Source organism: Anopheles moucheti, chromosome 2 (assembly GCF_943734755.1).
Source record: "Anopheles moucheti chromosome 2, idAnoMoucSN_F20_07, whole genome shotgun sequence".
Classification (NCBI taxonomy): domain Eukaryota; kingdom Metazoa; phylum Arthropoda; class Insecta; order Diptera; family Culicidae; genus Anopheles; species Anopheles moucheti.
Window position 1 is genome coordinate 96,561,476 of NC_069140.1, and position 13,084 is coordinate 96,574,559.

The 13,084-nt window shown below is 41.9% G+C and overlaps 1 protein-coding gene across 2 annotated transcripts; it reads right to left on the reverse strand.

The window, feature by feature from the left end:
* Window positions 1–531: 531 nt before the first annotated feature.
* On the reverse strand, window positions 532–12,021 carry LOC128310548 (EH domain-binding protein 1). 2 transcript variants are annotated; one of them, XR_008288878.1, is made up of 12 exons: window positions 11,118–12,021; window positions 7,423–8,820; window positions 7,150–7,352; window positions 5,824–6,482; window positions 5,386–5,484; window positions 4,754–5,134; window positions 4,480–4,603; window positions 4,306–4,402; window positions 4,047–4,235; window positions 3,894–3,979; window positions 3,595–3,835; window positions 532–1,904 (listed from the first exon to the last, which is right to left on the reverse strand). XR_008288878.1 is itself a non-coding variant. In XM_053047213.1 (11 exons), exons 1-10 carry the CDS (start codon window positions 11,219–11,221, stop codon window positions 3,898–3,900), a joined length of 3,336 nt encoding a protein of 1,111 aa, XP_052903173.1. In that variant the 5' UTR covers window positions 11,222–12,021; the 3' UTR covers window positions 532–3,835; window positions 3,894–3,897. The 2 variants fall into 2 exon arrangements, 1 of the variants encoding a protein (XP_052903173.1); XM_053047213.1 differs by having other exon boundaries at window positions 532–3,835.
* Between the last annotated feature and the right edge of the window lie 1,063 nt (window positions 12,022–13,084).

Below are 13,084 nucleotides of genomic sequence, written 5' to 3' on the forward strand. Positions count from 1 at the left end.
CTTCATAAACCGCGTGTGATTTAGCAAGCATGTATAGGGTTAGGGTTTAACGAAGAGTTACTGCCGTTTTTGTACATTTGTCACCGAGTGGTGCGAGCTAACGGACAACATTTGACTGTCGGAAGTAGTGGGAGAAATTGTTAAAGTGATGTAAACAAGAAGCTAAAACCAAACGAAAGGAAAATTAAACACACACACACCTCTTTCCTTTCTTTTCCTCTGTTTAGTACGTTAATTGGGAAGAATAAAGTAAAGTCTTTTAACTTTTACACAACAGGTATGCGTTTTGTTTTCTTTCCCTTGTTCTGAAGATGACTTCGATATTCGACCCACGAAATAAGCACACTTCTGTTCGATAATTTTCCGTTACTGCATCAAACCATTACAATCCGCAAGCGTCACCTTTATTCATGTTAAGTTCTTTACTGCACATACTGCGTTCCCATTGCACAACGCATCTTTTGTTTGCCTTTTCGATAGGAAACCTACATTTACATAGCTCTCGCAGCGCGTCCCATGAGTAATGCGAAATGGGTCTATGTATATATTATGAGAAAATATATATATGTGTTTTTTTTTCATTTATGTATAAGTATATACTCAATCTAGAAGGTCGCAAACGGGTGTGTGTATATATATATACGATATATAAATACAGCTCTGTGATGGTAATCTTCTGCTCTGGTTCTCTACTATCATTCATGCACTTGAATTCCTTCTCTTTAAGCTTAGCGTGGTCTGTCCGAAAAATATCGCCTCCATAACAAGGTAACGAGGGAAAGGACTGTCAGTTACTACTGCTGGGAAAACATGCTCCCATTATTCACGTCCACCGTTCGTGCCTGTTTCGGTTTGATCTAGACTAAAGTAAAAGATGATTTCATTTTTCAGTGTATGCTCCGCAGTGATGTGTAGCATTAGATTTATGCGATCGAATGTGGCGTTTCGTGTTGAATTCGGTTCCGAAATAACGTCATTCGTTTTCTACTAGTGTCTAACAATATGTTTTCTTGTTGCACATTTCCGTGTTGCTTCTTAGGCAGTTAGACCGTTCTATGCGGATTCTTTGACTTTATCTGGATTGAATTTTCTGTACTGCTTCTTATCTATATCGCTCCTATTCTGTGCGCTACGCTATAAGGCCAAAGTTATACTTTGTTGCCTTTGCTTAACGCTTTTGTTTTCCTTTCCCAACTTTCTTCCACAATGTTTATTTTGCTACGCATTTTAACGAGTTTTTTCTCCGATTGTGTGATTGAAAGCCATATGATGGGGGTTGATTACATGACAATAATTTAATGCGTTCGAACTTACGATTGCGAATGTATCATTTTATCTATAGGATCGCGCTATCGGGTGTGTTATCAATGCAGATTGTACATAACCAGTGTTGGTGTATGTGTTCAGAATAACTTCAAGCGTTACACGTGGTGTGACTATCCAGCAGAGAGTAGCTATTGTCGCGTTTAGTTTGAAAATTGTTAGTATAGAAATGAGTATGCTTTCAAATATGCATGTTAGTTGTGAAATCTATTACTAAACTGCGAGAAAGGTGGGTAAGTAGTAGCGGTACATAAAGCCCTTATGACCCAATCCGATTGTTAAAAGGAAACAAAATCCGCTTCATCAATTCAAGTAGTGCATTCGGTGTGTCTTCGTGCCAGCCGAAGTAAAGCGAAATCATATGGAAGTGTGCACTTATGATTATCATTGATAAGCTAAAATCTCTTTCAAAATTGAGCGCTAGAAGTTGACATTTATGTTTAAAAAAAACTCAACCTTATGAATTCTTCTTCCGACATCGTTCTCTTCCGCAACTTGTCTTTGGCTGTAGGATGAACCTTTAAACCCCGTTCCATTCTTCAATTATCTTCCTTCTCAAAACACGTTTATGCAAATTGAACCTAATAAGTAGTAAACCATTGATTATTTATACCCATCGTTTCGCTTCTTTTCAAACGGAAGTATGGTATTAAAAGAAAAGAGTTACTATCGAAAGCTTATTACATACAACTAGCCCTTCACCAGGTCTAAAAGGCGTTGGAAAGCTGTAATTTTGCTGCTTGGATACATAATTCACCCCCTCACTTGCTAGTGACCTAACCCCATATCTGCAGAAATATGGACAACAACTGGTAATTCCTTTCCGCTGTGACTAGAATATTTTATCTCGGCATTACGGTATGAAGCATGAAATTGAGATGACCAAACAATGACGAAGTACTTGTACAATACTTCAATATGGACAGTAAATGGTAGTACGTAGAAATAGAAGCCGCTTTATGACCTTTAGCCTGCTAAAAAATTATTATGTATTCCTCGAAACTTCGACAAAAGCAACACAATCGCTCATCATGATAGAAGCTATAGTGAAAATTATATTACGATATATTTATCTGCACTGCGCTTTTTTCACTTTCACCCGAAAGAATATCATGATGGAGAAAAAAGCAAAGAAAATAGAAAATAGCTATAGAATAGCATAGGCTTATGATCGAAACATTGTACGTCATATCACTACATATGTACACTAAATCATCCATGATATGATCTGAACAAAATATGTATGTGTGTGATCAATACTAAAACTAGGTGGAAACTAGTTCATTAAGTAGATAGATAGATTGAAGCTTCTTTCATTACATAGATAAAATCGCAATCCTATGAAGGATTTTCCTTCTTTTCTTTTCCAGTTTTTCGGGTGAATCGTCCTAAGCATGAGTGCATACACATCACTTTTTTGGTGAAAGGCGACTTCGTATGCGTAGTAATAAAAGATACTAATCATATAAAAAACACTCACTCGATTTCCCCACGTTCTAATATCACTTTGAATAAGTTTACATTATCTTTTAGCGTTTAGCTGACACCGCGTCTAAACCTAACTCGCTCTGAAGCCTATTTCACTAGTAGATTTGTTCGTGTTACTCATTTCCTAGCCGGTATTGAACCATTACCAACCAGACTACTCAATAAAGCGTACGGTACAGTACCGTGGAAAGTAGAATTTGAACAGTAAAATTGTAGTCGTACAACTTGTTAAAAGAGAACGGAAACTTAATAATAAAAGCTAAAGCTAATGTATTATTGCAATAAATATAAGTTTTGCACTTGGGACCCATCAGTGTCGCTTCAGCTCGCAAGTGTAGTTTTCCATTCCACTTCATGAAAGCCTTATGATGATGTTAGACATTAAACAATACACTAAACCTTTGTCATGACACGTAGATATTTGCCTAATTTAGACGAAAGCAAAACAAAAGGTACTGCTATGCTTAAACCATTGATTGGAGGTCTGTTACAACATTAAGAGAATCGATTGATGGTCGATTGGCCACATTTTGTTTCCTCCTGCTCATTTGATATAAACTGGCAATCCACCCCAGTATTATTGCATTACGAGCGAGGTCAACAACTGAACGCAACTCGATCGGTCGATAAAAAAACCACCGATGGATCATCGATCTACGAGATGAAATTGTTGATATAGGTTCACATCCTAAAACACAACTATAATTTTCTTTGACTGCTTCTATAAATATAAGCACACGCCTACAACACACGTGCACACAAAATACGCGCACACATACATACCCACGAAACGTGTGTACACAACGGACGGAATTCATTACGGAAACGGAATTCAAAACCCGGAACGGAAATGTCTCTACTGTAGTTATAGGCTGTTGGTATGTCGTGTGTTAAACGATGATTGTACGATGATTGAGTCTCGGTATCGCTTGGCGCGCTAGTGTTGGTTACGCAAATGTTGATGTATCGCCCGAAACAGCGCGTCAAATGGAAAATCCTTTTCCAAACAGATAGAAATAGAAATCTAAAACAATTCAAATGTGAATCATGTGAACACAGGAACAAATGCCGCTCAAACATACCAGTTCACTGGATGACACATTTTTCGTCCTTTTGATTAATATCTACTGTCTCAAGCTTTCTCTCTATTTCGTCGTCATCTTCGATGCTGAAATATAGCACATAAAAACTAATGAAACAATCATGTTACAAATTAGGCGCTCGCGAAAACTTACGCTTGTTCTTGGCTGTGCAAATTCTGCACCAGCTCATTCCGTTTATCGACAATCGCCACCAATTCCGCCAGCAGCAGTGCTTCCTTCTCACGCTGCTCCTCCGTCTTTTGCCAGTCCTCGATGGAGAGGGCAGCTCGCAGCTCCATGTTTAGCATTTCGTACTTTTTCTCAAGATCATTCTCTTGTTCACTATTGAAAGGTAAAGGTACAGGAAACATTATTGACACATTTCTAGATCGGACAGCACCTAAACACTCACAGTAGATTAAGCTGCATTTGCCGCCTGAGTAGGGCGTTCTTTTTGTTCACCAAGGTAAACCATTGTGACATCAGTTGATCTTCAGTTTCAGAAACGTCTAAAACGAATGTGAAAAATTAAAACAAAAGGTAGTTTCAATGTCACGTTTAATGTAATTTTTAATAGCACACTTACTTGTCATCGTTCCACCCATCACAGCGCGTAATTTCTTCTCGAGAGCATTTGCTTTCAGATCGATAGCTTCTTGCTCTCGTTCCAGTTTGTTAAGCTCACTTTGAATGTAGTTTACACGTTCCACCTGCGGGTGACAACAGATAATTGTGATTATAATATTGTTTAATATAGTTTTATGTCCTCCTTTCATATTTGTGAAACTGGCAATTAATTTACTGAACCTTACACACTCACAAAAAACCATACAAATCGCAAAATTCAAAAGAGAACCTACCTGACCAATGTCGTCTTCACTCTTTGGCCCCATAAACTCAATCAACTTGCTCGGCGAAGGGGTAGCGCGCTTTAGTGGATGGTTACTATTATGTTCCATCGTCTTGTAGTTGTGACCCTTACCATCCTTGCCATTTGCATCCTGTTGTCCGGGTGAAATCACATCCTTTTTATGAGAATGGTGATAACCGATGGGAAAGATAAACTCTGATCCGTTATTGATAGGTGAGATAGCCCGATCCGGAGATAGAGGAGCCGCTGGACGACCACCGGAAGGAAACAGCTTTGTGGGCGATGACGGAGAGTCCAGCCCTGATAGTTTTAACTTCGCCCCCGCAATCAACTTTCTGGCCTCCTCACGCAACCTGGCCTGTCGTTCGACCTTTTGAAAATATGAATGACGGCAGCAAAACGAAGCAAATGGCAAACGAAAAGCACAGGTTAGTAAGACTATTCAGCTACATTCGTGATATGTTTGAAGCAGTAACAGCTTCATTCATGGATCTCATCCATAGAAACTCAAATAATAAACCCAATTAATTAAACAAAAATGGAAAAAAAAATATTTACACAACAAAAAATACTATTAAAACTAACTATTTGCTAAAGAAGAAAAACAAACGAAACACTTACTGCATCCTTGTCACCTTTGCTATCTACGTGCGACGATCTAAGCCGTTCTATCATGAGCTTGGCCCGTTCGCTCATTTCTTTGTGCCGTAAAATCAATTTCTAAAATCAGGAGCGAAAAGAAAACGAAGCCAAAAGAAAACAAAACAAAAACATAATACAAACCCTCTGATTGGAATGTTGAGAAGAATATGTACAGGTGGAGTTGCGCGGTAACGGTAAATAATCATTTCATAATTGACAATAACAAATTTAGAGTAATAATAAATCTAAAATCAAACAATGAAAAATCAACCAAAACACGCACTCATGGTAAATCTACTATAAAAATAAAATAAATCAAATCAACCCAGAAGTTTTTAACTCAAACTCAACCAACCAAAAAAAAATCCTTCCGGGCTTCACACTCTTGTTGTAGTGCCTCTGGTCGTATCTACTTACGTTCGCTTTATTTAAATCCATCGTTTGGGGCAGCGTTTGAATCTCTTCATCATCACCACCAACATCTCTATCGCTGTGCTGCAATTTACTTTCCATTTGGGCACGTCTTTGGGAATCGGACGAGGACGTTCCGTCCTGCTGTGCGATGGTTTCAGTTCCAGTATCATCCTCCGATGGACTAGTGCTATTTCCGTTTACGGTCACTGTACTACTGCTGTCTACTGCCGTTGGAACGTTACGGTTTTCTATCGAAGTTTCCTCATTATCTGCTGTAGAAGTATTAGTACTACCACTGTCTACACTGCCACGATGGCCACTCGTACCGTTCGTTGGCTTACTATTGATATCCTCATTGGCTGCTCGTTGCTGCTGGCTACCGATATCAGCAATACTAGAACCATTGCTGGCGACATGTCCCGGACCGAGTGGCCCGTCCAGCAGGCTAAAGGGAAAGTTGGGAAGCTTATCTTTGGTAGGGGAAAGTACGCGTCCCAGCAAGTGCTTCGAGTTGGCCAATAGGGTCGCCTTTGAATCGGCTTTATGTCCCAAAGGATCATCGTTGTTTGGCGTGATGATATCGGTCAGATTGAGCAGATTTTTACACAGCTTGTCGGACTTGTAATTACCAATCACGTAGCTAGAATCATCCGTTGTTTCACCTGCAATACACAACAAAATGGTAAGAATGGTTGTTTCTGTCAACAAAGGAAATGCGAATGATTTAGTTCTTAGCTTGACACGCGCGTTATGTGTTATTTTTAAAGCATTTAAATACTTTTTTGTTGCTGTTTCTGTGAACGATCTGTGTAGAAGATGCTTATATATCCAAACCACAAACTGTTCATAAACAAACATTGTCACTATTGCTATGAATTGCCTCAAGAATATTCAAAAGTGATGCTGAATGAATGATAAAAGGTCAAAAAGTAAGCCAAAGACTCACTGTTGCAATGATAATACACACACACAAAACAAAACAATGCGTTTCTACATTAGAATCCGTGTGTCCTTTTTACCAGATTCTAAGGGAGTTATTTTGTTGCTTGAATCCAAACAAGAAAGGAAAACTCGTTCTCGCAAAGATATTCACTCAATACCTCTTGTTTCATCGGAAACCTTCGTTTGCGAGTGATAAGAGCATATTGCCTGTTCAGCTGCACGGCCACATGCCCGACAGGGGCCATCGCTGCCATCTTAAATGGGTAATTTGAGTGTTAGAACAGAGGTATCCCACGCAAGAGAGTATCCAAATTACAAAAGCATTTAACAATAGACTGCTTGCACATCTCGAATTCTTGCCGTTAAACTCACTGGACACATACTTACCGATGGATTGGACCTCTAGCTGATGTCCGGTAAAGTTTGCCCGCAACTGGTAAAGATACGTCATAACTGCCAGCTTATCCGGCACAGCGAGTAAATTCATATCACGCGGCTCAATCACTCTCGGTATACCAAGCTTCTCTGCTGCATCGAATGCCGTTCGACAGTTTTCAATCACATTCCCAGGGGACAATTTGGTCATGTCACTAGAAAGCACGAATAACAATTTTTATAAAAACAGGTAGTGAGCTTTATCACTTGAGTAGCTATACTTACATAAGATTAGGATAGAAATGATGTATCACCGCACAAAAAGCCATCCCGTTGCGCCAGCTCGTAGTCAGATTTGTCACTTTCACACCATTGTAGTTTTTAGTTACCTCCTTGCACCATTCGAGAAGATCCTGTCCCGGCGTACTGTCTTTCAGTGTTCCCAATGGTTTCAATAATTCTCCTCCAGTCGAAAGCGGCAACGGTATTGTTCGTATAGGAGGAACCAATGATACATCCAAATGGTCATCCGCTTCCTGCTCAGAACTTGTGTTCCTTTCGTTTTCGCTCGGTTCGTTGTCATAGCTCTTGACTAAATTTAACGGTTTGAGATCGGACCGACTGCTGTTGAACGACTTTCCATCGAAGGGTGAAGGTTTCGGAGGTTCGGGCGATCGTTTTTTCTCCTCTTGTATGACCACCCCGGAGAGTGGTTCCGGTGTTGGGAAACGATGCGATGCAGCTATGATCGGCGTTGAGCGTCCGGAAGCGAAACCATCCTCATTATCCTCTTCATCTTCCAGCGTACCCAGCGCGTCCAGTTGTTTGTCCAGCTGGTCCTCAACGTCTTCCTCTTCAGCTAACGCCCGTACCGTTTCTGGGATGCATGGTTCGGGTTCCTTTTGACTAGGATACGATGATGTTTGTGCAGCTTCACCACTTCCCACTTCTTTCGATCGTTGCAGTGACTGCTTGTTTTCATTCTCGTCCAGTTCTCGCTTTGCTTCATCCTCGCGATCTTGTAGCATATTCAGGAACATTTCCCGCGATCCACACACGATCGGCGTTTGATCGTCGGAAAGCAAGGATGGTACACCACTCATCGGCGTCAGTAGTTCCGAGCTGTTCAAACTCGTCGTCAGTTGGTCGAGCTGGTTCGTCAGTTCGGACATGTTCTCGGAAAAATCCATCGAATTTTCCGAATCGGGTATATCCTCCAGGTCATCGAGCGGAGCAATGTCGGACACATTATTGACGGACATCAGTGAGATGATGCTCTGCATGTCCTCGTCGGTCGCTTTGCCCTCGCGCAGAAAAACACAGCTCAGTGTTAGCTCGAGGTTAGCCGCTAATATTTTTTTCGAAACTGGACGCAATCGCAACGTAAACGTTTGCTGGGTCGACTCGATACTCGCATACATGCGCATGTTGATCGTTGCCGACGCAAGGGCACGCTTCTTGCCGAGTTGCGATACATCCTCCAGCACGAACGTCCAATCCTTATCCTCCAGCTCGAGCGTTCGAATGTCTTTGAATAGCGTCACGGCGATCGTATGGTTGTCCGGCATGGGCCAGGACATTGTGCTGCTGAGCGGGTTGATCAGATCCGGCTGCCATTCGAGCGCACTCGATGAGACACGCCGCGATCGGCGTGTCCACACGACGTGCAACTTATTGGGGCGCCTATCACATGCGAAAGAGAAACGAAAGGCGGTTATAAATTAATGAAATCAATTCCGTGGGACAGTTCTTGCAATTTAAGCGCGTGCGCTACTACCCTGGACAAAGGCACTCGGCCATTGCCGCCGGTGGAACGTCGATTGATGCTTAATTGATTTGTTTTCAGCTGGTTAGAGGTTTGCGCAATGTGCAAAATTTGATTGACTGGCCGAAGAGAGGCTAGCCGTTTGGATACGACGGGTTATTTTGATACACTCGGGCAATTTAATTAATGTGCCATGTGAACGGAAAGAATACAGCTTGACCAGAAAAAAATCAACCTCATTGTGAAATGGAACAATTAACACCATTATGGAAATTAATCGGGAACAGATTGTTGAAATTAAAAGCATTTTCCCTATCATTAAACTAATCAAAAGTACATCAAAGCCAGAATCGCAGAACTCGTGAAATACATAATAACTTAGACCAATTCGGTCTGTAATCCATGGGGTGCATTTAGTGCCTAATTAACTTGCCCATTAGGTCACTTAATTTGCTTATTATTTGACAGTCCTTCCATGAGGACTGTATATCTGACTGCACATTGTATAAAACAAACACAAAAACTCAAGATATCACAAAAAAGGTTACTATCTCAAATTCGTCTGATTCATTTCATCGTACACTCTTTGCCACGTTCTTCTGCTTAAACTGGGTGAAGGTAAAAGCAGCAAAAACTCTTTCAACCGTCACTTCAAGTGCTTCCGGAACGCAATATAGCGGCAACGAAATCACTGAAGTAGCTGTTGCTTTGTTCCATTCCAGATTCTCAACGCAGTCTTGGCCCGTGGCCGGCAGTACATGCGCTTGATGATGATAATGAATTAACCACAGCCGCATCGGATGACCTCTGAACGAACGGAGAGCTCCGTTGCGATTGCATTCGGAAGGCCTCTGACCCAGGGGAGTTAGACCGTTGCGGTTGTAAGCGGGAAAGAATGCATCCAAGTACAGCGTTCAGAGCGAATTCATGGTATATTGGAGCTTCATGGCGTTTTTCGTTTATTCCGTGCTAGCTCGCAACGCGGGTGTTTCATTTTATAACAAACAGATCGGCAAACGCTTTCGATGCATATTTTATTCATGGGTGGTTGGCGAGCCGTAATGAAAATCTCATCATCTTTACAGACGGTGTGCGGGGGGTTAGGCCTATGCAAGGACGTTCGGTAATGAAAATGCATTCGGGGCACGAATCCCTGTGTGTGCGAAAGCAATGAACAAATTGATCAATACTTTTCCATTACCACCGTAGACGGGGAAACGAAAATGGAACTTTTAAAAATAAAATACAAAACATCATACTCGTGTACTACGCGAGCAATAATCGTTCGGTTTTCTGTTGGAAATAAAAATAAATTGACCGCAAAAACAATGTGCATCGATAAATGACGAATGTTTGAACAGGCTTGAAGAGTGTGTCTTTGGGAGGCAACGCTACACACTCTTGTAGCTCCCACTCCAACAATGGATGCAGCTGGGAGGTTTGTACACGCGTCATCGTCCAAAAATAAAAAATCGACCAACTCCATCCCCTTCCCATTTGGGATTTGCCACCCCAAACGTTCTTACCGATTCCAGGGATAACCAAAGATGAAGCAATTATTTATCAAACCAAGAATTGAAAAAAAAACGTGTTCTTCAATCATGTTGCTTGGATACCGCAAGTTCATATGCAACTAGATAAAAATACTGAGCAAGCCATTAGCACATCTAGTGCTTGAACGATATGTTTGCCGACCTCTGTACACTAGGATCGTCCGAGCATGCGGGCGGAAAGAAATAACCCGACCGCTCTCTAATACCCACCATTTGGTAGCGTCAATGGGGCCTAAAGCGGAGTGCGAACGGACGGTTTCACAAGACGGCAAGATAAACAAAACAAGACGCGACGGAACTGCATCCGAAACGCTGAAACCTCCCGTCGATGACGTGAGCCGCCGTACGATGTGATGACGCTAGCATTGTTTCGTGATGACGATGATGGTGGTGATACAGGAAATTATGATGTTCATTTCCGAGGTACGATTACGTCTTCGTCTTGCTGTTCGATTCGGGCTTGAGGTAACACGAAGCTCACCCTTAAGAAAGCCCTCTCCTCTCGTTATTGTGGGTGAAAAGTAAACAATGGAGCCTCCCAAAAACCTCGTAATGAATCAATTTGTTATAATAAATTTCCTGCTCGGCCACGCAGGAAAATGTAGCTACAAGTAAGGAAATGAAATGTTTTCTATTAATGGAAATTACAGAAAAAAACCTACCATTTAGCGGTCGTCTCCATGAACAGCTCATGGTACGACACGGTGAAGGAAAACTTGGCCGCCCGTTTGTTGACGCGCTGCAACCGCTTCCACACGCTTCCCATTTTACTTTCCGGGGTGAAATGATGCGTTCGGCCAGAAGATTTGGTTGTGTTTTAGCGTTGTTTGATTTAGCTTCCGCGTTAGCTTCACTGCATTCTCATTGCCCGGGCAAACGGAGCTCGATCTAGCTTTGAAATCTTGATTTCAATTCAAATGCGCACATAAACTATGCACCGAACGGCAGTAGGAATGTTGCAATGCGCTTAGAACAGCATTACTGCTGGGCGATAAACAACCGTACTAAGGTGTAAACTACATTCGCCCTTAAGGGATCTTTCCTCGCACTTGGAACAGTGTGCTACGTTTGTATTAATTTCTGCTTTCTTTTGTTCTTGCCACACAGTACGTTCGTTTCACACGGCGTTTTCACTTATCAACGTTGAACTTGTTGCTAATCGTAAGCGAAGATCAAATTACTTGATCAGATGCAAACAATTGTACCGTGCTTGGAGCGCGGTGCCCTCTGTGACCGGGGCACACGGGGACAGGGCGTTTTGTTTATTTTTCTACACACCTTGGATTAACGTAAACAACACGATCGGAACATCCTTTGGGGCACTCCAACGTATACACACGGCTAAGCAAAGAAAGTTTGCTGACTACTACGATGTTTTTGCGTTTTTGCTCTGGTTGGGTGATTTGCCTTCCTGCCTTGGACCTTGGCACCGGCCACCCACCCCACACTCTGACGTACACGTACGGATCAAGGTTGTTGTTTTCCTGACCTGCGTTTCACAACGTACAGGACGTGCTTGGGATACTACTACAGTGCTTTTCACAAACCCGTCCCGTTCCCGAAGAATAGGTCTCGCACCTGGAGGAAGGGCTCTATTTTTCGTTCTCAAAACACCACTGTGAGATGTTGTGGTTTTTCACATCTTTTTACGGTTTTTCACACAATGCCTGCCCACGTTTGGTTAACTGGGCTGTTGCTACACTATCCCCCGACCACGATCACACTTGACAAGGTTTTTCGGTATCTTCATACGCATTTTTGTGCACAATTTGGTACGATTCTTTTCACTTTTACGAACTACGGACGCACCCCGCTGTTGCGATGAAGTTGATTTGCAGCTAAACCATGACGCACTCGCACACTACGGATACGGATATTTGAAGTTGTTTCACTCAAGATTTAAGATTCACCGCCAGTGCAAAGTTCAATAATGGGTAACATACAAGAAAATCCTTTCGAAAAACTAGCACAGGCACACGGGATCTTACAACATAATCTTTTTGCACAATTTCTTCACTGCTCTATCTGCTTGTTTGACAGTTGGTCGAAAAAAAGTGTCGGAATTGGCTGCGCGAGCGAAACAGAGCCGAAGTGAGCAGATGTGTGCTGGAGTGAGACGCCTACTGGTTTGCTGGCTGATGGAAACTGTCAGCCATCGGTTGTGCACAGTGTAAATTCGTCAAGAATTTCTTTTTAAAAAAATAGTTTTACTTATATTTCTATGGTAGAAAACTTGCCCTTTGAAAGGGAAAAATGTGAAATGGTTTAATCTAATTTTTCCAGCAGCTTTGACATGCTTTTATTGTATTTTTCTTCGAAAATCCTTCTGTTTTGCGAACCCTCTATGGCTGCCTGTTGGTGATGCGCCAAAGCGGCCAGCACTGTATAATCTGACAGTAGCACGTCAAAATACCATGTCAACAAAGTTTGCGTTGGAGTAAAAAAGGAGCAGAAAATCGCTAGCTGGAGAAAAACGAACAGAAACAATAAAATATTAAAACACATTAAACCCTTGGACAAACAATGTCCATTTTTATCGTGGTACGTTGACGGACATGATGCGATAAACATTCGCCATTTGCGGAGTGTGCCAGTTGGGCAATCGGCAAAGCAGCCTACTCGCAGGTGT